The 20,206-nt window shown below is 39.0% G+C and overlaps 2 protein-coding genes across 6 annotated transcripts in view; one reads left to right on the top strand and one right to left on the bottom strand.

Annotated features, from left to right (window-relative positions):
• SLC3A1 (solute carrier family 3 member 1) overlaps positions 1 to 8,114 on the top strand; it is a 46,133-nt gene extending 38,019 nt beyond the window's left edge. Inside the window, exons 9-11 of the mRNA XM_035001657.1 lie at positions 938 to 1,105; positions 1,918 to 2,034; positions 7,648 to 8,114. Coding sequence (XP_034857548.1) covers positions 938 to 1,105; positions 1,918 to 2,034; positions 7,648 to 8,088 — 726 coding nt within the window. The 3' untranslated portion in view covers positions 8,089 to 8,114. The remainder of the gene's footprint in view (positions 1 to 937; positions 1,106 to 1,917; positions 2,035 to 7,647) is intronic.
• The window catches only part of PREPL (prolyl endopeptidase like), a 57,649-nt gene continuing 43,669 nt past the window's right edge, over positions 6,227 to 20,206 (bottom strand). For 4 of the 5 annotated variants that reach the window (XM_035001649.1, XM_035001648.1, XM_035001650.1 and 1 more), the window contains 6 exons: positions 16,612 to 16,787; positions 14,863 to 15,079; positions 11,108 to 11,257; positions 10,596 to 10,719; positions 9,257 to 9,330; positions 6,227 to 8,886 (listed from right to left, as the gene is read on the bottom strand). In XM_035001649.1, coding sequence (XP_034857540.1) covers positions 8,797 to 8,886; positions 9,257 to 9,330; positions 10,596 to 10,719; positions 11,108 to 11,257; positions 14,863 to 15,079; positions 16,612 to 16,787 — 831 coding nt within the window. In that variant the 3' untranslated portion in view covers positions 6,227 to 8,796. The remainder of the gene's footprint in view (positions 8,887 to 9,256; positions 9,331 to 10,595; positions 10,720 to 11,107; positions 11,258 to 14,862; positions 15,080 to 16,611; positions 16,788 to 20,206) is intronic. The other variant, XR_004678605.1, reaches the window with a different exon arrangement.

The raw sequence follows: 20,206 nt of genomic DNA, 5'->3' as shown, positions 1-20,206 counted from the left end.
TGGGATCATGACTTGAGCCGAAGGCAGACGCTTAACGACTGAGCCACCCAGGCGCCCCTCCTGTAACACTTTATAATAATAAATAGTAAAATGCCATGCTCAGCATATGCACATGAGATTGAGTTGTAGTATATGTGGTATATCTTAACAAAAGCTATGTTGTTGTAAGGACTAAATAATATGTACTATTATAATATGTAATTAGAGCATTTAACATAGAAATACCAAATTTAAAAATAGAAAACACTTTAGAAAATTTCCTCTTGGACTCTGTACATTTCTCTATAAAAGCTGATTTATCTTTAAAATTTGTTCTGAATAGTTAGTTCAAAAGACACACACACATCTCAGAAATCTCTCCTGCCTCTGCCCTTTCCACCTGGTTCCCTCCTTGTGCTATGGGGGAAACATTTTAGTTTCCTTTCTTGTCCATATTTTTTTTTTTTTTTAAAGATTTTATTTATTTATTTGACAGAGAGAGAGATAGCGAGAGCAGGAACACAAGCAGGGGGAGTGGGAGAGCGAGAAGCAGGCTTCCTGCCGAGCAGGGAGCCCGATGTGGGACTCGATCCCAGGACCCTGGGATCATGACCTGAGCCGAAGGCAGACGCTTAACGACTGAGCCACCCAGGCGCCCCTTCTTGTCCATATTCTTATCCAAATGTATGAAAATATTAATATGCACCCTCATAAATTTTATCATATTTGCGGTATCACTGTGAAGTAACTTGTTACCACCATTTTGTTAATCATAATGGCCAAGACAGTAAATTGGTCAGTTACACAGTAAGTAGCAGGGTTGGGACTCAAATTCAGGTCTGCTGATACCAAGGTACCCACAACAAACTTTTTCTACCCGATGAACATTTTGTGGAATAGGGTAAATCTTCCAGAAAACTGTATATTGAGCTGTGTTCTTAAAGTATCTGCCTTTCAGATCGGTGGACCGGACACTGCCCGGCTGACTTCTCGTTTTGGGGAAGAATATGTCAACATCATGAACATGCTTGTTTTCACACTCCCTGGAACTCCCATAACTTACTATGGGGAAGAAATAGGAATGAGAAATATTTTAGTCACAAATCTCAACGAAAGCTATGATGTTGTAAGTTAACATAATGTAACTATTCTACTGCTGAAAATTACTACTCTGCTTTCCTTCTTACTATTAGCTCTCTTGCTTGGGAGCTTAAAATGTTTCCAAGCCACACAAGTGAATTGTAGAGCCCAGAAATCTACATCTTAAAGGTATTTTCCAGCTGATTCTTAGGCACACTAGAATTTGAGAACCTGTGTTTTGAGTCTGGAACATTAATTATAGTGCTTGTCTGTAGTGCTAGATTTCATTTGAACACAGCAAAAAGATTCTTCCTTTCATCTTGACAAATGTAAATGCACAGCCCCAGACCTGATTTTTTGTTTGAGGCTATGGATACCAAAATTGTGTTGTTGGGTGAACCTGTAATAATTTGTATGGTTAGCTTTCAGTGAAGGAGATCCAATTTCCCTAATATTTGGTGTGCATTTCCTAAACTTGTGTGTGTGCATTCATGTGCAATAACCAGGCTGGATTTTAAGAAGATAGAATTTAGGCTTACTTGTACATGCTGCATACTTGAACTCACCATCACTGTACCATGGAATGAACTGGTGATGGTACATCTTGAAATCCTACATTACTCATTTTTAGGGAAAAGCAGCAACAGATTCCAAGCATGTACCAAAGTCCAGTTACTATAGTTTACTGAAACTCAAGATGTCACTATTTTCCAATCGAAAGTGTGAAGCCTTTTCATTATGAATGCTAATGAATACACGTGTTAACTAAGAAATACAGGGAATTAAATAATTATGAAGTAAATCATGGCCAGATGACATTTCTTTTACTAAATACACCACTGTTTTCTTTTGGCACAGAATACCCTCCTCTCAAAGTCACCAATGCAGTGGGACAATAGTTCAAATGCTGGATTTTCTGAAGCCAGTCTCACCTGGTTACCCACAAATTCAGATTACCATACTGTGAATGTTGATGTAAGTATCAATGAAAATGTTATACTGATTCCAGAAACAGGGAATGAGTTTCCGTGCTGACAACATACAAGTCACCCCAAGGGTACCCAAAACTTTAACTGATGCTCTCGGATAAGTCTATGAAAGAGAGCATCAGTTAAATCATGTTTTTGTGAAAATACAAACTGGTACAGAGGTGCACCATGTGAAATATCGTATAGAATATAAAACTATTCACTGGAATGACTTTAAGAGCTTTGAGGGTTTTTTTTTAAGATTTTATTTATTTCAGACAGAGAGAGAGAGTGAACATGAGCAGGGGGGAGCAGGGGGAGCAGCAGACTCCTCATCGAGCAGGGAGCCCGATGTAGGGCTCGATCCCAGGGTCCTGAGATCACGACCGTAGCTGAAGGCAGACGCTTAACCAACTGAGCCACCCAGGTGTCCCTAAGAGCTTTGAGCTCTTAAGGAAATATTATGGGGGTCTTTCAACAAGCCCAGCTACCTGTCTTCCTTTCCTGTCCTCAAAAGGAAGGAAAGAAGGAGACCCATCAAGGCTATTCACCTGGAGAAACCAAGACATGAGTAATTCCTAAAAGTAGCTGTTCTGGAAAAACACACCCTTTGGCTTTTGTCTATACTATTTTCTGTTCTCAGGTGATCAAATTTGCCAAATTCAGCTGGAATTGCTGGAATCTGTGCATTCCTGTTTAGAAAGTTTGTTTGCTCAATTTGGCAAAGTACTAAGTATATTTCCTTAGACCAGAACAATATAAAATGGTTCCAGGTGGAATCATGTACCAGTGAAAATGTCACTGGAAAACATGATCTAAACTACCTCAGGAGAAGAGAAATTACTGGCATTCCCTGAGAGGCAAAAATTTCCCCTTACCCCAATCTACTATTTTGAAAACAAGATATTTAATAAAAAATTACCAAAGTATAGTTGATATACAATGTTGTATTAGTTTCAGGTGTACAATGTATTGATTTGACAGTTCTGTACAATACTCAATGCTCGCCACAGTAAGTACAGTCTCCCCAGGTTATTCTGTTTTGAGCTTCTTGCAAACCCTCCTGTTCTTACAACTCCCTGCTCCAAACTCCACAGAGGCTTTTGGGATAGTATTAGTTTTATATATTCATAGGTCCTTGAAAACAAAAACATGTATTTTAACATTTGTGTTTTAGGTTTAATACATCTCTTGATTTTTGTTATGTCCAAAATGTTCCCATAGGCCAATCTGAGTCCAATACATAAGAAATCCTACATAAAAATGTATGTCAAAAGATGGAAAAATGCAAAAGCAAATTAAAAGTATTTTCTATAGCATTAACCAAGCCTTTCAAATGATCATGAGTAATGTCTGGAGGCATGCTGAATTGTAACAAACGTTACAAAAAGTCAGGCACCACTATTTAATAAAATACATCCATAAAAGCCCTAGAGATAGGTAAGAATTTAGGTAATCTCTAAAAGAAGTAAAATTAAGCTTCCCATAATTACTAGAGGTAGGCAACTGAAGACAAGGAGTATCACAATGCAAAAGTAAATGGATCACCAAGAATCACACCATATTTGAGAAAAATTAAGAAGATGAGGGACACCACTTTTAACACTGTAGAAAGTAGAGGAGATACAGCAAATATAAGACTTCATCATTGGTATATTGTTTTATGGAGTCAAGACTCTTGATTCTTTTAAAAAAGTGAGTGGGGCGCCAGTTGGTTGAGCATCTGCCTTTGGCTCAGGTCATGATCCCAGGGTCCTGGGATTGAGTCTCACTTAGGGCTCCTTGCTCAGTGGAGAGCCTGCTTCTCCCTCTGCCTGCCGCTCCCCCTGCTCATGCATGTTCTCTGACAAATATCTTAAAAAAGAAAGTGATTAGGTATTTTAGAAATGTAGAACATGGTGAAACACTGAAACAGAAATTCTAGTTAGTGTGCCAGAAAACGGATCCAGAGGCTCCCCCCAGAATGCACTGTAAAAAGGCAAATAATAGTGTAAAGAGAAAAATTTTGGTTTTTTTTTTTTTTTTTTTTAAAGATTTTATTTATTTGCGAGAGAGAATGAGAGACAGAGAGCATGAGAGGGAGGAGGGTCAGAGGGAGAAGCAGATTCCCTGCCGAGCAGGGAGCCCGATGCGGGACTCGATCTCGGGACTCCAGGATCATGACCTGAGCCGAAGGCAGTCGCTTAACCAACTGAGCCACCCAGGCGCCCCTTCAATTTTGGTATTTCTATAAGAGAACAGAAACTAGAGGGAAACATATAATCCAAGAAATAAAGAAAACTCAGAGATACTTATCTAAAGGCAGAAACCAAAACCAAACTCCAAAATAGATTGCCTAAGCAAAGGATTGAGAGTTGCACTGGCTTCTCAAGTGGATCCTAGAACACATTAGAACTTGAATCTTTAAAGCTGTGATGGAAACTTGATTCTAAACCTATAATCCTATATCCATTCCAATTAGCATTCAAGAATATAGACCTAGTGGGGCGCCTGGGTGGCTCAGATGGTTAAGCGTCTGCCTTCAGCTCAGGTCATGATCCCAGGGTCCTGGGATCGAGCCCCACATCGGGCTCCTGGCTCAGCCGGGAGTCTGCCTCTCCCTCTCCCACTGCTCATGCTCTCTCTCTATCTCTGTGTCTCAAATGAATAAATAAAATCTTAAAAAAAAAAAAAAAAGAATATAGTCCTAGAAAAGCAAGGACCCCAATTTTTCCATATATAGCCACTTTCTGAAAGAATAATCGGCAACGCAAAGAAAACAATAAATGAATCTAAAAGAAAGACATGATGTGGGGTGCTGGCTGGCTCAGTCAGTAGAGCATGTGACTCCTGATTTCAAGATTTTAAGTTCAAGCCCCACACTGGGTGTAGAGATTACTTAAAAAATATCCTTAAATTCTTTTCCTTACTGTATTTTATATGTCATGTCTTTTTTTTTACATTTTATTTTTGATACACAATGTGAAAGAAGGTAAAGGAGGTATTCTGGTGATTGACTTCTATATGGAAAGTGGCAGGAGAGAGAGAACATGTGAGCGAGCAGGCTAAAGCACTGTCTTTTCAGGGCATGGCAACAGAGTCACTCTGGATTTGAGCTGCCTCTTAGCCATTCACCACTAAGACTATTTAGACAGCACAGATACTGAACACTGCAGGAAGTTCTGTTGGACAGCATTGCTCCAAATGTCAAGAAAAGTATATTTTAAAATGGGCATTACAATTTTAAGGGTGTAATTTTCAGAGAACATTAGAAGGAAAAATATTACATCAAATCAGTTTGATGAAAACAATAGTACAATTATAAATAAAAGCTAAAAAAGGGGGCGCCTGGGTGGCTCAGTTGGTTAAACAACTGCCTTCGGCTCAGGTCATGATCCTGGAGTCCCAGGATCGAGTCCCGCATCAGGCTCCCTGCTCGGCAGGGAGTCTGCTTCTCCCTCTCCCACTCCCCGTTTGTGTTCCCTCTCTCACTGTGTCTTTCTCTGTCAAGTAAATAAATAAAATCTTTAAAAAAAAAAAAAAAAAGCTAAAAAAGGGCTGTAGGATTATGTCTGAACATATGGTAATCACAAATATAAATTAAATTCACCTGTTAAAAGATAAAAACTCTCTTATGTCAGATTTTGTCTCGTTATTTTAATCTGAGAGTTTAATCCAACAGAAGAGACATAGCTAAAACAAAATATTAAAAAATTAAAGATTGCCACCTGGCTATAGCTATCAAATAAAAAAATGCATATAACCTTTTGCCCTAGTAATTTCATTCTGGGAATACCTGCATATGTGGAAAATGATAAATATTCAAGAGCTCTACCACAGCATTGTTTTTAATAGCAGATGACTCTGGATATGATTTAAGTATCTTATCAGCAGAAAGTCAGTTGAATCAGTTATAGTTAATTTATATAATTTATACAATGGGACTAGTATGCAGCTTTTAAAAAGAATGCACTGATATTATGAGACATCTCTAACATGTACTAAATAAGAAATGGTGTCCATAATGGTATCATGCCACTATTTGTATAATGAAAAGTATACCTACATATGTTTGCATAGGCATAAAATGTATCATACATAAACAGTAATAGTGTCCATTTCTGAGAGAGGAAGTGAAAAGCTAGAGGACGGTGTTAAGAAAAACCTTATTGTATACTGTGTGCATGCATTTCCTATTAGAAAAATACAGTTACAAAAAGTGGGTGTGGAAATATTTAATAGCAGACAAAATAGAATTCAATATGAAAAGCGTTATGAGAGAAATGCAATTTTCAAAAACTGATAAAAGAACATTCCACTACAAGTCATGAATCTATGCATCTAACAATAGCTCCAAAGTTTATAAAACAAGTACTATGAGAAATGCCAAGAGAAACTGACAAATCCACAATTACAGAGAGACACGTCAACATACTTTCAGGAAATAGACACAAATAATAGTTAACACTTACTGGGCACTTCTTTGTGAGTGGCACTGAACTATGCTTTTCCATGCATTATCTAAAGCTATAGAAAATGTTAATAGTAATTTGACAAGTCATATATATATACCATATACATGTACCATAAATACCTTTGTACCTGATAACAGAGAATAAACATTTTTTTCAAATATTCAGATGTTCACCGAAGACCACACATTAGGCACCTGCCCCCAAACAACAACGATAACCGCAACAACAGCCACCACCACCGCAGTCAACAGAGTCCAAGGAAATGGACACTACCACTGACTTGGCAACAGCTCTTATGAAGACTAATTTGGCATTATGTATCAAGTGTCCATACTCTTTGACACAGTAATTGTCTTTCTATCCTAAATAAATAACCCAGATATGGGGGAGGCACTAAAAATGAGAAAATATTAGAAAGCTGAAATGAGAGAGATGGTTAAGTATGGTATATCCATCCAATACAATATTATCCTGTCATTTTAAAATGACATTTTAACATAATAACAGGAGAAGGTGCCTGAAATGTTAAAGGAAAACACAACATTAAATTGTGTATGTTTTATATAGCTGTGAAATAAAGCCCAATCTTCCTTAATGGACACACATTAAAGAAGTACGATCTTTAACTTTCCCTTTAGGCAGCATTTTGCTTTGCATCCTTTTTTGCAACTTTCTGTTCACCATGCAAGGAACATATGTCTGCTGAAGTTAAAGCAACCCACATTTCTACAAAAGAGAACAGAGAGGCCCTGAGAGTCCATGGCCACAGTGGCTGCTTTTCTGCCAGTTACAGTGTAGCATAGTATTTAGGCACATTAAACACTTAGTTTAACTTAGTGTTTAACTTAGTTAACTTAGACATGGACATTCGCTTTGGAATTCCTAAAGTGGAGTCAATTCTGGTCCCTCATCATCTCTGGCCAAGATGGAGCAGAGGACTGAGCAAACAATGACTCCCTGCATTTGCAGTCTCTCTCAACAGTAAATAAACTATTCTTATCTACCTGTCAATACTTACAATTTGGTAGTCATTTTAAGGGGCAAAACTGAGGCAAATTTTTTTGGGAAATAAGATCCTAGTTGATACTAGAAATATATTAAAAAAAAAAAAAAAACCCAACAACTCTTAGAATCAAACATTTATGTTAATCTTTTTTTTATAATAGGTCCAAAAGACTCAGTCCAGATCAGCACTGAAGTTATATCAAGAATTAAGTTTGCTTCATGCCAATGACCTGCTCCTCAGCAGGGGCTGGTTTTGCTATTTGAGGAATGACAGCCACTCTGTCGTGTACACAAGAGAGCTGGATGGCATCGACAGAGTCTTTCTCGTGGTTCTGAATTTTGGAGACTCGACAACGGTCAATCTAAAGGAAATGATTTCCAGTATTCCCACAAGAGTGAGGAAAAGGTTAAGTACCAATCCTACCAACAAAGGCAGTGAAGTTGATACGTATGCCACTTTACTGGACAAAGGAGAAGGCCTCATCCTTGAATACAACACGAAAAACCTCCTTCATCAACAAACAGCTTTCAGAGACAGATGTTTTGTTTCCAATCAGGCATGCTATTCCAGTGTATTAAACATACTGCACAGCTTGTGTTAGGCACCTTTATGAAAGAGATGAAGACACTGGCATCCTGTTCTATATAAGCATTTCCAGTAACTTCACGTACAGCATGCTGCTGGGTAAATACAGCTTGAATGTAACGGCTTTAAAAAGGTTCCCCAATGTTTTTAAAAAATAATAAAATTATCACTTGTAGAACTTGTTAACTTTACTGAGCTAGCATTAATATAAGAGATGATCGGAACACCTTAGGACTCCAGATTGTTAGAAAGATCTGGTGAATTCTAATGTGAAGAATGTTATCTTTTTTCATAAAATACGGGCATAGCAACTGGAGGATGACTTAATGCTGAAGTGTCTAAAAACGTTCACTAGCAAAGAGGCAGGACCTTGATTTGTAAACTTTTCAAAGAAAATAGAACAGACAAAAACAAAGCTGTTCTGAAGGAGCGGGGGGAGAGTTGTGCTGTCACCAATCCTTCCTTCACCCCCAAGTCCATGTCCTTCTGAGGGACATGGTTTGAAAACCTATGGTTTGAAAACTACTTTCTTAGGTTAAGGGGCATGTGCACCAATGGAGAGAACAGTATAAGCAAGTGAGATGTACACTAGACAAAATTTGGATGGAGAAGCAAATTTTAAAAAATTACTAACTTAAAAAAAAATCTCACTTTTGCTTACCCAATTGGAAATAAGACTATGAAATATTTCAGTGTGTTTCCAATTCCCCTGGAATGCAGCATTTCAGAATTTTAGGTACTTCTTAAGATTCTCAAAAACACTGGTGCTGTCAAGTCCAAGTTCCTCGTACAAGAATTTAATTTGGGCTGTGATCTAAAAGAAACACATTTTAAAAATTAGACAGAGGGCCTTTGTGGTAAAACTCCAGTGCTAAATCTCTTTGTCTGTCCATCTTCACCTAACTCTTAAGTCAGCAATTTATGGCAAGGGTACTCTGATTATTTGGGACAGAGGCAGAAGGTGCTCCCAACAATTAAGATTCCATTACTTTCTTTAACAGAGCTCACAAGTGTTTAGAGGGAACCCTTTCTCTTGACTGACTCAGCGTTCCTCTTCCCCGCTGGGCCTCAGCCACAGACCTGTTAGAAGCAGCTGTCATAAACCCTGCTGCAACCAATGGAATGTTGACTACAGCACGGCTCTACTTGGGCCTCCGGCAACTGAGAAGGGCTTGATAACATACCTTTTTGTGAGAATCCTCAATCACATGATTGCCTCCAGGCTGAATATCTAACACAACATTGGGGGCCTGATAGCCTGAAAGAGTTAACATATGAAACGATTAGGTTTTTTTTTTTATTCTTATGTTAATCCCCTACATTACATCATTAGTTTTAGATGAAGTGTTCCATGATTCATTGTTTGTGCATAACACCCAGTGCCCCATGCAGAATGTGCCCTCCTCAATACCCACCACCAGGCTAACCCATCCTCCCACCCCCCTCCCCTCTAGAACCCTCAGTTTGTTTTTCAGAGTCCATCATCTCTCATGGTCGATTAGGTTTTTTTGAGACTCATTTCTCCCCTCTTCTCCCACATATGCTATTAAAGTAATAGTGAAGGAAAAAGGCATAAACTATCATCACCAAGAAAGAGATGGGAAGGGGGAGGCAGAAGACAGACTTCTGAAACAGAGAAAGCAGGAAAAGGACCAGCAGCTGAGGACACTGGATGGAAGATACTTGTAGGGTCCCATGGAGAAGGTTGTGACGCAAGAGGAAGCCAGACTGGCCCCGTGGAATCAGAGTCATGTGACCTGGAAACAGCTACTATTGCAATGGGTGAGTCTGAGGCATGAAGGTGAAAACAAGGTGATTGAAAACTTGTATGTGGGTCCTTCCCTCCCTAAGCCCAAAAGGTCTTGCTAAGGAAGAAAGGTAAGAGTTCTTATCCAATGAAATGGAAAGATCTAAAGAAAATTAAAGCATGGGCGCCTGGGTGGCTCAGTTGGTTAAGCGACTGCCTTCGGCTCAGGTCATGATCCTGGAGTCCCGGGATCGAGTCCCGCATCGGGCTCCCTGCTCGGCGGGGAGTCTGCTTCTCCCTCTGACCCTCCCCCCTCTCATGTGCTCTCTCTCTCATCCTCTCTCTCAAATAAATAAATAAAATCTTTAAAAAAAAAAAAAAAAAAAAAAAAGAAAATTAAAGCAGCTAGTTTGGGCACTGAATGAAGCTCCAGACCAAAAGCTTTAGAATCTCTTTTTCAGAAGTTTCCAAGAATAACAGCTCAATTAATATTATTAAATGAATGAGTGTTTTATGACCGTACATCTCTAAGTTATATTTGATGTTTAAATTTATTTTTGTGTCTTGCCTACCTTATTTTAATATTTCCTTTCAAAAAGAGGCAAGGCAGGTATAGTTATTATATATGCTTCAACTGAATAGTCAACATAGGAAAACCAATTGTTTGTCCAAAATCATGGGCAGTTGTCTATAGCATAAAGTGTATTACTGAGTAGTATGTGGAAGGTAGTAATAGTCCATTTAGCTAGGTTCCCTGCCTGCAGGTGGTCTCCTACCTTCGCCAGTGTCCTTAGCATGCTCCATAATGGCTTCCTTGAGTTTCTCAGTATAGTTTACAATTCCTTTCAGAGGTACACGCTCATCGTTTTCATAAGCCGTGATGTGAATGGAAGGATAATGCTGAAAGAAAATAGATGCAAAGTTTACATTATTCCCTATGGTCCCTTTATACCTTATAGATTATGAAAAAGAACTACCTCCAATTTTTTGATATAGGGGCTAGATATTTTCTTCTCATTTGAGAGAGATCTAAGTACTAGACCACTTGGTACCTGGCACAGCCTTTCCTTGGCTGGCAAGGCCATGACCATAGCTAGTCTATTCTCCTGAACTATTAAATTGAAACAAACACGGACTATGAGCAGAGATGGAGCTGAAAGGTATTTGGGTATTATAAGCGGAAACAACCTAGAGCCCTAGTAAATTCCTGTCTCGGCATGGGTGAAGTATCCTTTTGATTATTTTTTCTATCACTTTAGGACAGTGTATCAGAACTGTCTTTCATTACCTGTGGTTTAATATTTTGATAGGGACAGTAACGTTTTATGTAGCTCTTGTGTTTTTCATCAGATGAAGGATTCCCCCATTCTTCTAATTCTTCTAATGTCAGAGGAAGTGTAGTGTCCATCATGGTGTTGAGAACATCCAAGAAAGGTGCCTAAAAAAAAAAAGCCAAAGAAATTTAAACTTTGTTAGGAAACTTAAAAGTTGTTAGAACAAAGGTCAAGAAGCCATGTGGATTCCCAGGAGGTGGACTATCTACTCAGTCCTTAACTAGGGCTTGTGATTTATAACTGGCCTTTACGTTTTCAGACTCTGAAAGTGGTAAATTTATATATCATGTTTCGTGTGTATATAAAGAATTTATTTTCTAATTTCATAACTTTTTAGTTTGATGCCTTTATTTATACATGTATTTTATATAAAAACAATAAATGTTACCACTTTACATCCATTAGGATGGGTACCATTAGAAAAAAAAAACAAACTAAAAATAACAAGTGTTGTCAAGTATGTAGAGAAACTGGAACCCTTGTGCACTGTCGGTGGGAATGTAAAATGGTGCAGATGGTATGCTAGTTTCTAACTAAACTTAGAATTACCATATAATCCAGCAATTCTATTCCTAGGTATATATCCCAAAGAATTAAAAGCAGGGTCTTGAAAAGTATACCCATATTCACAGCAGCATGATGAACAACAGCCAAAAGATGTTAGGAACCCAAGTGTCCACTGATGGATGAATGGATAAGCAAAATATACACAATGATACAATGGAATATTATTCAGCCTTAGGAAGGAAACTCTGACATATGCTACGATAATGGATGGACCTTGAGGAACATTATCTAAGTGAAATAAACCAGTTACAAAAAGACAAATATGTATGATTCCATTTATAGGAGGTATAGATAGTCTAATTTATAGAGACAAAGTAAAATGGTGGTTCTGAGGGGTAGGGGAAGGGAGTGTAGAGTTTTGGTTTTGCAAAATGAAAAGAGTTCTGGAGATTGCACAACAATGTGAACATATATAACACTACTGAACTGTACACTTAAAAATGGTTAAGATGTTAAATTGTTATTTTCTCACAATTAAAAATAAAAAACCCAGTATGAGTAAACCAGTTGGACATTTTATATTTAAAAAAAGGCAATAAATGTTAATTGAAGAAAATCCAGAAAATATCCACACTGAAAGAATAAAAAATAACTCCCTGGCTTATAACCAGTGTTAAAACATTTAATAAAATGGCAGCTGCCTTTTTCACTTAGCTTATTGTCTTCTGTTAACATGCTTTTCAGCTTTCTCTTGTATTAACATTAACCTAGTGGGCAAATGCGATTCTTTCCAGCTGCTTAGCATCTGGACTCCTTTTCTGCATTTAAACTATCCCTAACCTTGGGCGCCTGGGTGGCTCAGTTGGTTAAGCGACTGCCTTTGGCTCAGGTCATGATCCTGGAGTCCTGGGATCGAGTCCCGCATCGGGCTCCCTGCTCGGCAGGGAGTCTGCTTCTCCCTCTCCCGCTCCCCCCTCTTGTGCTCTTTCTCTCTCTCACTCTCTCTCTCAAATAAATAAATAAAATCTTAAAAAACAAAAAAACAAAAAACTATCCCTAACCTTAAGAGGCAGAGCCTGCCTCTCACTAGGGAGGTGCTAAATGCGAGGCAGTTCCTTTCGCAGTTTTCCCAGCACACGGAGTAGCCACATGACTTGGGTCCACCTAATCAGACATAATGGGCTCCAAACTTTGAATGGGAAGTTTGTGGCTCAAAGTAGGGACCATGGAGAATTTCTTCTGGCAGAAGTGCCACATCTATATTGAGTTTTTAGAAGCAGCTCTGGCAGTATGAGGTGACTTGTGCCCAGCAGCGGTCGCAGTGATAGCCTCACTGGACCAGTTTATTTTTTATTTTTTTTTATTTTTTTAAAGATTTTATTTATTTATTTGAGAGAGAGAATGAGACAGAGAGAGCACATGAGAGGGGGGAGGGTCAGAGGGAGAAGCAGACTCCCCGCTGAGCAGGGAGCCCGAGGTGGGACTCGATCCCGGGACTCCAGGATCATGACCTGAGCCGAAGGCAGTCGCCTAACCACTGAGCCACCCAGGCGCCCCTCACTGGACCAGTTTTATAGTATATTTTGGACATGTTTCTGGCTGTACAACCTCTATAAGACTGGTTCTATACCTGCCCTTACCCAATAGCTTTTAATAAATCCCTTTTCTGCTTAAATTCATCAGAGCTAGTATTTGGTGCTTCTAATTAAAACTATGAATCCTCTATTGTTGGATATTTAGGATGAATCCACTTCTTCTCTATTATAAGCAATGTGGGGTAAATATTCTTATACATACATTTCTGATTATTTCCTAATTTCTAAAAGTCACAGATAAGTTGTGTTTTCTTTATACTGTAAGTAACTGCTATTATTATCTTTGTATATAGGTTTTCTTCCCTCTATACTTAGCATTTCTTCTTAAAAAGTAGATTTATAGATCAGGATTATTTAACACTTATTTACTTAATAGAAGCCTACAGTGTATACCCCACATTCTCAGAATAAAAGAAACCTGAAAATAATTTACTCTCTCCATTCCAGTCATTATTTTCTAGCACGTTTGACCAGGAGCAGAATGATGAGGGTGAAATGAGTGGCTATAACATCACTTCATAATTTCGGACACCAGGAAAAGACTATACAGTTGACCCTTGAAGGACACAGGTTTGAAATACTAAAGTCCATTTACACCTGGATTTTTTTCAATAACTATACGTACAGTACTGTATAAGCAAACCTATTTTTCTTATGATCATCTTAATAACATTTTCTTTTCTCTAGCTTACTGTAAGAATACAGTATATAACATATAGAACATACAAAATGTGTGTTAAAATCCACTGTTTATGTTATTGGTAAGGCTTCTGGTCAATAGCAACTGTTAAGTTTTTGGAGAGTCCAAAGTTATACATGGGTTTTTGACTGCCTGTGGGGGTGGGGTTGGGGGTGGTGTCATTCAAGGGTCACCTGTAGAGATTTTTTAAGATCAAAGCAAGATATTTCAATTACAATACAGAAAAACTATCCCTTAAAGATCTTTAAGAATGGAGTATCTAAAAAAGGAGAGCCGCTACATCTAGGACTGAAATACTGACAGGCAGTAATAGTCACCGTGGACTCCAGAGTTAGTGTGCTCTGCCTGACTCCCTGGAACTAGTGAGTCATATATGCTCTGTCTCTTTTCCACCAATTCTAAATGTTTTTAAAAAATAAGAAATAACTAATGAGAAAAGCCATTAATATCCTTCAGTGGAAATTCTCAAAAATTAATAACACTGTCAGGGAGGAAGAAAGGATAAAGGATAAGTAGTTAAAGTAAATTTAGAAGTTCTCCCAGAGCTACAATTCTGTGTTTAAATTTTAAAAGCGGGGTGCCTGGGTAGCTCAGTTGTTAAGCATCTGCCTTCGGCTCAGGTCATGATCCCAGGGTCCTGGGATTGAGCCCCCCATCGGGCTCCCTACTTGGGGGGAAGCCTGCTTCTCCCTCTCCCGCTCCCCCTGCTTGTGTTCCCTCTCTCGCTGTCTCTCTGTCAAATAAATAAGATCTTTAAAAAATAATAATAAAAAATAAAATTTAAAAGCTTTGTTATACTCCTACATAGCTTTGCTATGGTAAAACTGTAACGGAAATATTTTTCCTAAAGTAGCCTATGATTCATGCCTCCCCACTCTGTACATAGTAGAGAACAGAGTATACTCACCTCCAAAGTCACAGCTCTCAGCAGCTCTGGATTAGAATTACACAATGCTCCCACAAGCACCCCTCCAGCACTGAAAGCAGTCAGGGTTGTTAGAGTTGGCTGAGAAAAGCCTTGGCCATGAAGCGTCTTAATGCAAGCCTCTAAGTCAGCAAGGCCATTGAGTTTTTTAGTTAGCCGGCCATCAGCATGCCACTGGAGGCCTAACTCACCACCACCTCTGAAATTAAAGGGCAAAAAAATCTTTTAGTGGGGAAAAAAATATTAATGATGTAGGTCAGGGTCGGCAAACTGTAGCTGGAGGCCATTGTTGTTTTTGTTTTGCTTTGTTTTTAAATGGCCTTAGAGCTAAGAAAGGTTTTTACATTTTTAAAGGTTGGGAGAAATAGAAAACAACCAGGAATATACAAGAGACCATATGTGGCCTACAAAGCCTGAAATGTGGGGCGCCTGGGTGGCTCAGTCATTAAGCGTCTGCCTTCGGCTCAGGTCATGATCCCAGGGTCCTGGGATCGAGCCCCGCATCGGGCTCTCTGCTCCGCGGGAAGCCTGCTTCTCCCTCTCCTGCTCCCCCTGCTTGTGTTCCTGCTCTCACTGTGTCTCTGTCAAATAAATAAATAAAAATCTTAAAAAAAAAAAAAAGCCTGAAATATTTATTATTTAGCTTTTTGGAGAAGAGGTTTGCCAATCCCTGATAACAGTCAAAAATGGATTTAACAAATGTTTTTTAAAAAATAAGAATCACCGTCATTTTCTTTTTATTCATTCACTTAAAGTAAGCTCTACACCCAATGTAGGGCTTGAACTTATGACCCAAGATCAAGAGTTGCATGCTCTGACTGAGCCAGTCAGGTGCCCCTCAACAAGTATTTTTTGGGTGCCTGCTACAGTTTGGTCTAAATGCCAGCCTTAAAAATACAAAAAAGCAAAAATGTCCTGCTCTGAAGAACATAATTTTGGGGGGAAAGAAAACAGCTGCCAAGCAATGTGGTCACTGCTTTCACACAAGTGTATTTAAGGTTATCCTAGAGGCAGTAGAAAACATCCACCTGTCAGGTTAGGGGTATATACTTCCTAAAACAAATGCTTAAGAAGGAGATGATACCTAAGCTGAGGACTGGAGGAAAAGGAGTTCCCAGAAGCGCAAAGAAAGGGAAAACATCAAGACACAGCAGGTGAAAGGAACAGAGGGGAAAGAGTTTATCATCTGAAAGGATGTAACAAAGGCTGAATATATAGGATGTATGTGGCTGGAGTGCAGGACATGTTTGGGTAGTAATGATAACTATCACTACAGAGATAAGCCAGATCACAAGGATGTTAAATACTACACCGAGGAGTTTGGATTTTATTTTGGAGATGGGGAGGTGGAGAAGGATTTTAAGCAGAAACATAAAATAATATTTGTGTCTTGAAAAGCTAAAATAAATGGAAGTCAGAGTGGAAAAAGGATCTAGCTTGAGAGACTATTTTAGAAAAACCTAAACTCAAGAGAATTAAATGGAAATAATAACATTACTGAGATTAGTACCCAGACTGGTACATCAATTCTACAAATCTGTTGCAAGGTCCTAAAAATCTATCCTTTATCAACTAGTCTGTTAAATCCACTTCCACCAGCATATGTTTAGGAATACACAAATTCAATAACACAACTGAGATAATAAACTTTGTTCCCCGATACACTGTTATGCTGGACATCTGTCACGATGTCCTAGCACTCATATGCCAGGTGAAATGCTGCTGACTCACCGAACATGGCAATATGCTAATATCCATCCATCGTCTACCAACACCCGCCTTTCAGGTCTGAAATTCATTTTTAAATCCATTCCATAAGCTCCATATACATGTACCAGGAGAGGTTTCTTTTGTAAGTCCTCAGAATCCGTTTTGTGGAAAATGGTCATTGGCACTGATTTTCCATCCTGGAAATGAAGAGTTATTATGCATGTAAGTAAGAGTCTTTTAAAACAGCTTATCCCTGGTTTTATGCATTACTTATTGATGTTGAGCACAAACTTCATTTAATTAAGGCAACAGAGAGGTGCTTGGCTGGCTCAGTCAGTGGAACATGTGACTCTTGATCTCGGGGTTCTGAGTTCGAGTCCCATGTTGGGTGTAGAAATTACTTAAAAATAAATAGGTAAATAAATAAATAAAATAAAGACAACAGAGTTATGGTCTTTAAAAATACATCATGAAAAAAAAGAAAATAGTAGGAAGGGAAAAATGAAGGGGGGGAAATCGGAGGGGGAGATGAACCATGAGAGACGATGGACTCTGAAAAACAAACTGAGGGTTCTAGAGGGGAGGGGGGTGGGAGGATGGGTTAGCCTGGTGATGGATATTAAAGAGGGCACGTACTGCATGGAGCACTGGGTGTTATGCACAAACAATGAATCATGGAACACTACATCAAAAACTAATGATGTAATGTATGGTGATTAACATAACATAAAATTAAAAAAAAAAAAAGAAATAAAATACATCATGGTTCGTCCCCATTTTCAGCTATACTGCTGACCTGTAATATGAACTAGAAAAGAGCAGTCAAGACTCTGGCTTGAAAACAGTTTATTAAATGCAGCTTTTCATGTCAGTAAAGTGATTTTAAGGAGTTTTTCACTACCATTACTGTAATTTTTTTCTTTCAAGCTAAGTCAATATATACCTATCAAGGTTAGACATACGAGCACAGCATTTTTCCTATACCTATGGCTAGATACTGACATTTCTCATCTTTGAATATTTATAAACATGCTGATTAAAGTTTTAACAGCTCAATTTTCTGTCCGCTATAGGCAGTCCTCAACCATTAGCACCAGAATTTCTTACTGACCACTACTGACATCCACCCTCATCCTCTTCAAAGGCCTACCTTTATTTTTTAAATGTTTAATAGTGGTTTAAGTTTTATAAATTTTAACATCTAAATTACCTTAGGGCTAGTTTATTCCCCAGTGTAGTTCACATTCATTAATCACAAACTGACTGAAACTAGGCATGTCAGGACAGACAAAATTAACATAATCTGAACTACTTCTGATCTTCCTTTCATAGAAAAAGGGCAGAGAAGTTGGTTCTCACCCTTACAGAAACTAGTGAAACAGTGCTAGTTTACATAAAATAAGAGAGAATAACAAAAGGAAAATAATATAACCAAGCCACTCTCCCTATTTTTTTCATTCTCATTGTGAAAACTTACCTTTGGGGCACTGGAATATTATCAAATAAGGAGGCAATCTTTCATCATTCCTTATCACACTCAGCTTGTTCCGAGTGTAACTGGAGTTTCACTTCTCAGATTCATTCATTCTTATAAAATGAGGTAGATTAATTTCTATAAATTATCTTTGTCTTTTCATCTCCCCAACTTAAATCAATCAGAGAAAAACTTGCTGGTTGAAAACTTACGAAAAAGAAGAGGTGATGGGCTGGATCTGAGTTCATCAGCAGTGCAAAAATGCCTGTGGAAAGTTATAGCAGCAGGGCGCCTGGGTGGCTCAGTTGGTTAAACGTCTGACTCTTTTTTTCTTTTCTTTTTTTTTTAAAGATTTTATTTATTTATTTGACAGAGAGAGACACAGCGAGAGAGGGAACACAAGCGGGGGGAGAGGGAGAAGCAGGCTTCCCGACGAGCAGGGAGCCTGATGCAGGGCTCGATCTCAGGACCCTGGGATCACGACCTGAGCCAAAGGCAGACACTTAATGACTGAGCCACCCAGGTGCCCCAAGCATCCGACTCTTGATTTCGGCTCAGGTCATGATCTCAGGGTCGTGAGACTGAGCCCTGCGGTGGGCTCCCTGCTCAGCATGGAGTTTGCTTGAGATTCTCTCTCTCCCTCTGCCCCACCCCGCCTCTCTGCATGCACTCTCTCTCTCTAAAATAATAAATAAACCTTAAAAAAAAAAAAATAGTAGCTTCCACTGAGCACTTTCTCCCTTCTTCCCTAATTCATAAAGCATCCCTGGGTTCCCCAAGAACTAGTTTCACTGTTCTTCCCATTTGGGGTATGATAACTACAACATTTTGAAAGACTGGTATAATCCCACATTTCTAAAGTGGAACAAAACCTAAACATGTATTTGTTGACAAAAAACAAAACACAAAAATCTGGATGGTAATGCACTAAATGGTAAACAATAATTATGTCTAAGAGGTATAGCAACAGCAAAGGAACTGGAAGTAGTCATCTAAACTTTACACATTCTGCATTTTTGCATTTCTTCTAAGAAATGTATTATTGAAAAATACAATTTAAATAAAGTTATTAAAAGAAAATCAATGAGTTAAAAAAATTCATAAAGACAAAAGGCTTCGTCACAATCCATTGCCAGCACATATGAAATTATCTGTTGTTTGGTATGCTAAGGTCTGAAAATTCCTTAAACCCAAGGCCACAGTTTATTAATTTATTCCTCACTTGCACAAACTTTCTTTTCTACTTTTCACTCTCTTGTCTTCCCTCTTTTACACTATACTTTGGCCGTAATGCCCTTCTTTATACTTCTTTCTTTAAATTTTACGTAAGCTCTGCACCCAACGTGGGGCTCAAACTCATGACCCTGAGGATCAAGAGTCTTGGGCTCTTCTGACTGAGCCAGTCAGGCAGCCCCCTCTTTTATACTTCTTGAATGCACCATTTCTCCCTCAATTTAGGGCCTCCACACAAAATGGATTCCTCCTGTCCCCTTTCTAGCTTAATTCTTTTTTTCTGTTTTGAAAGATTTTATTTATTTGAGAGACAGAGAATGAGAGAGAGAGAGCACAAGCTGGAGGAGGGGCAGAAGAAGAGGGAGAAGCAGGCTCCCTGCTGAGTAGAGAGCCGGATGCGGGGCTCAATCCCAGGACCCTGGGATCATGATCTGAGCCAAAGGTAGCCACTTAACCAACTAAGCCACCCAGGCACCTCTCTAGCTTAATTCTTAATCATCTTAGAGGTCCTACCTGAGACATCACTTCCTCGGAGAAGCCTTCTGTGATCTCTCCAGCCTAGGGAAGGTCCCTGTGTCATGTTTCCACTGTACTCAGTACAGCTTCCTTTGCAGCAGTCAGTACATAAGCAGTTACTCCTTCAACATCGGTCATCTTCCCTGCTAGATTTAAGCTCCATGAAGGCAGGACTGTATCAGTCTAGCTCACTCTAGTCAATTGCTTACCAACTTCACAATTTTTGCCATAACTAGAAACCAACTTTGGCTATTTAAGTCAACTTTAAAAATTCAAATATAGGGGCGCCTGGGTGGCTCAGTTGGTTAAGCGACAGCCTTCAGTTCAGGTCATGATCCTGGAGTCCCGGGATCGAGTCCCGCATCGGGTTCCCTGCTCGGCAGGGAGTCTGCT

This window comes from Mirounga leonina, unplaced genomic scaffold (genome assembly GCF_011800145.1).
Source record: "Mirounga leonina isolate KUSES-001 unplaced genomic scaffold, KU_Mleo_1.0 Mir_125, whole genome shotgun sequence".
Classification (NCBI taxonomy): Eukaryota; Metazoa; Chordata; class Mammalia; order Carnivora; family Phocidae; genus Mirounga; species Mirounga leonina.
Note: the sequence above shows the minus strand (reverse complement) of the source record. Positions and strands in the feature narration are given on the sequence as shown.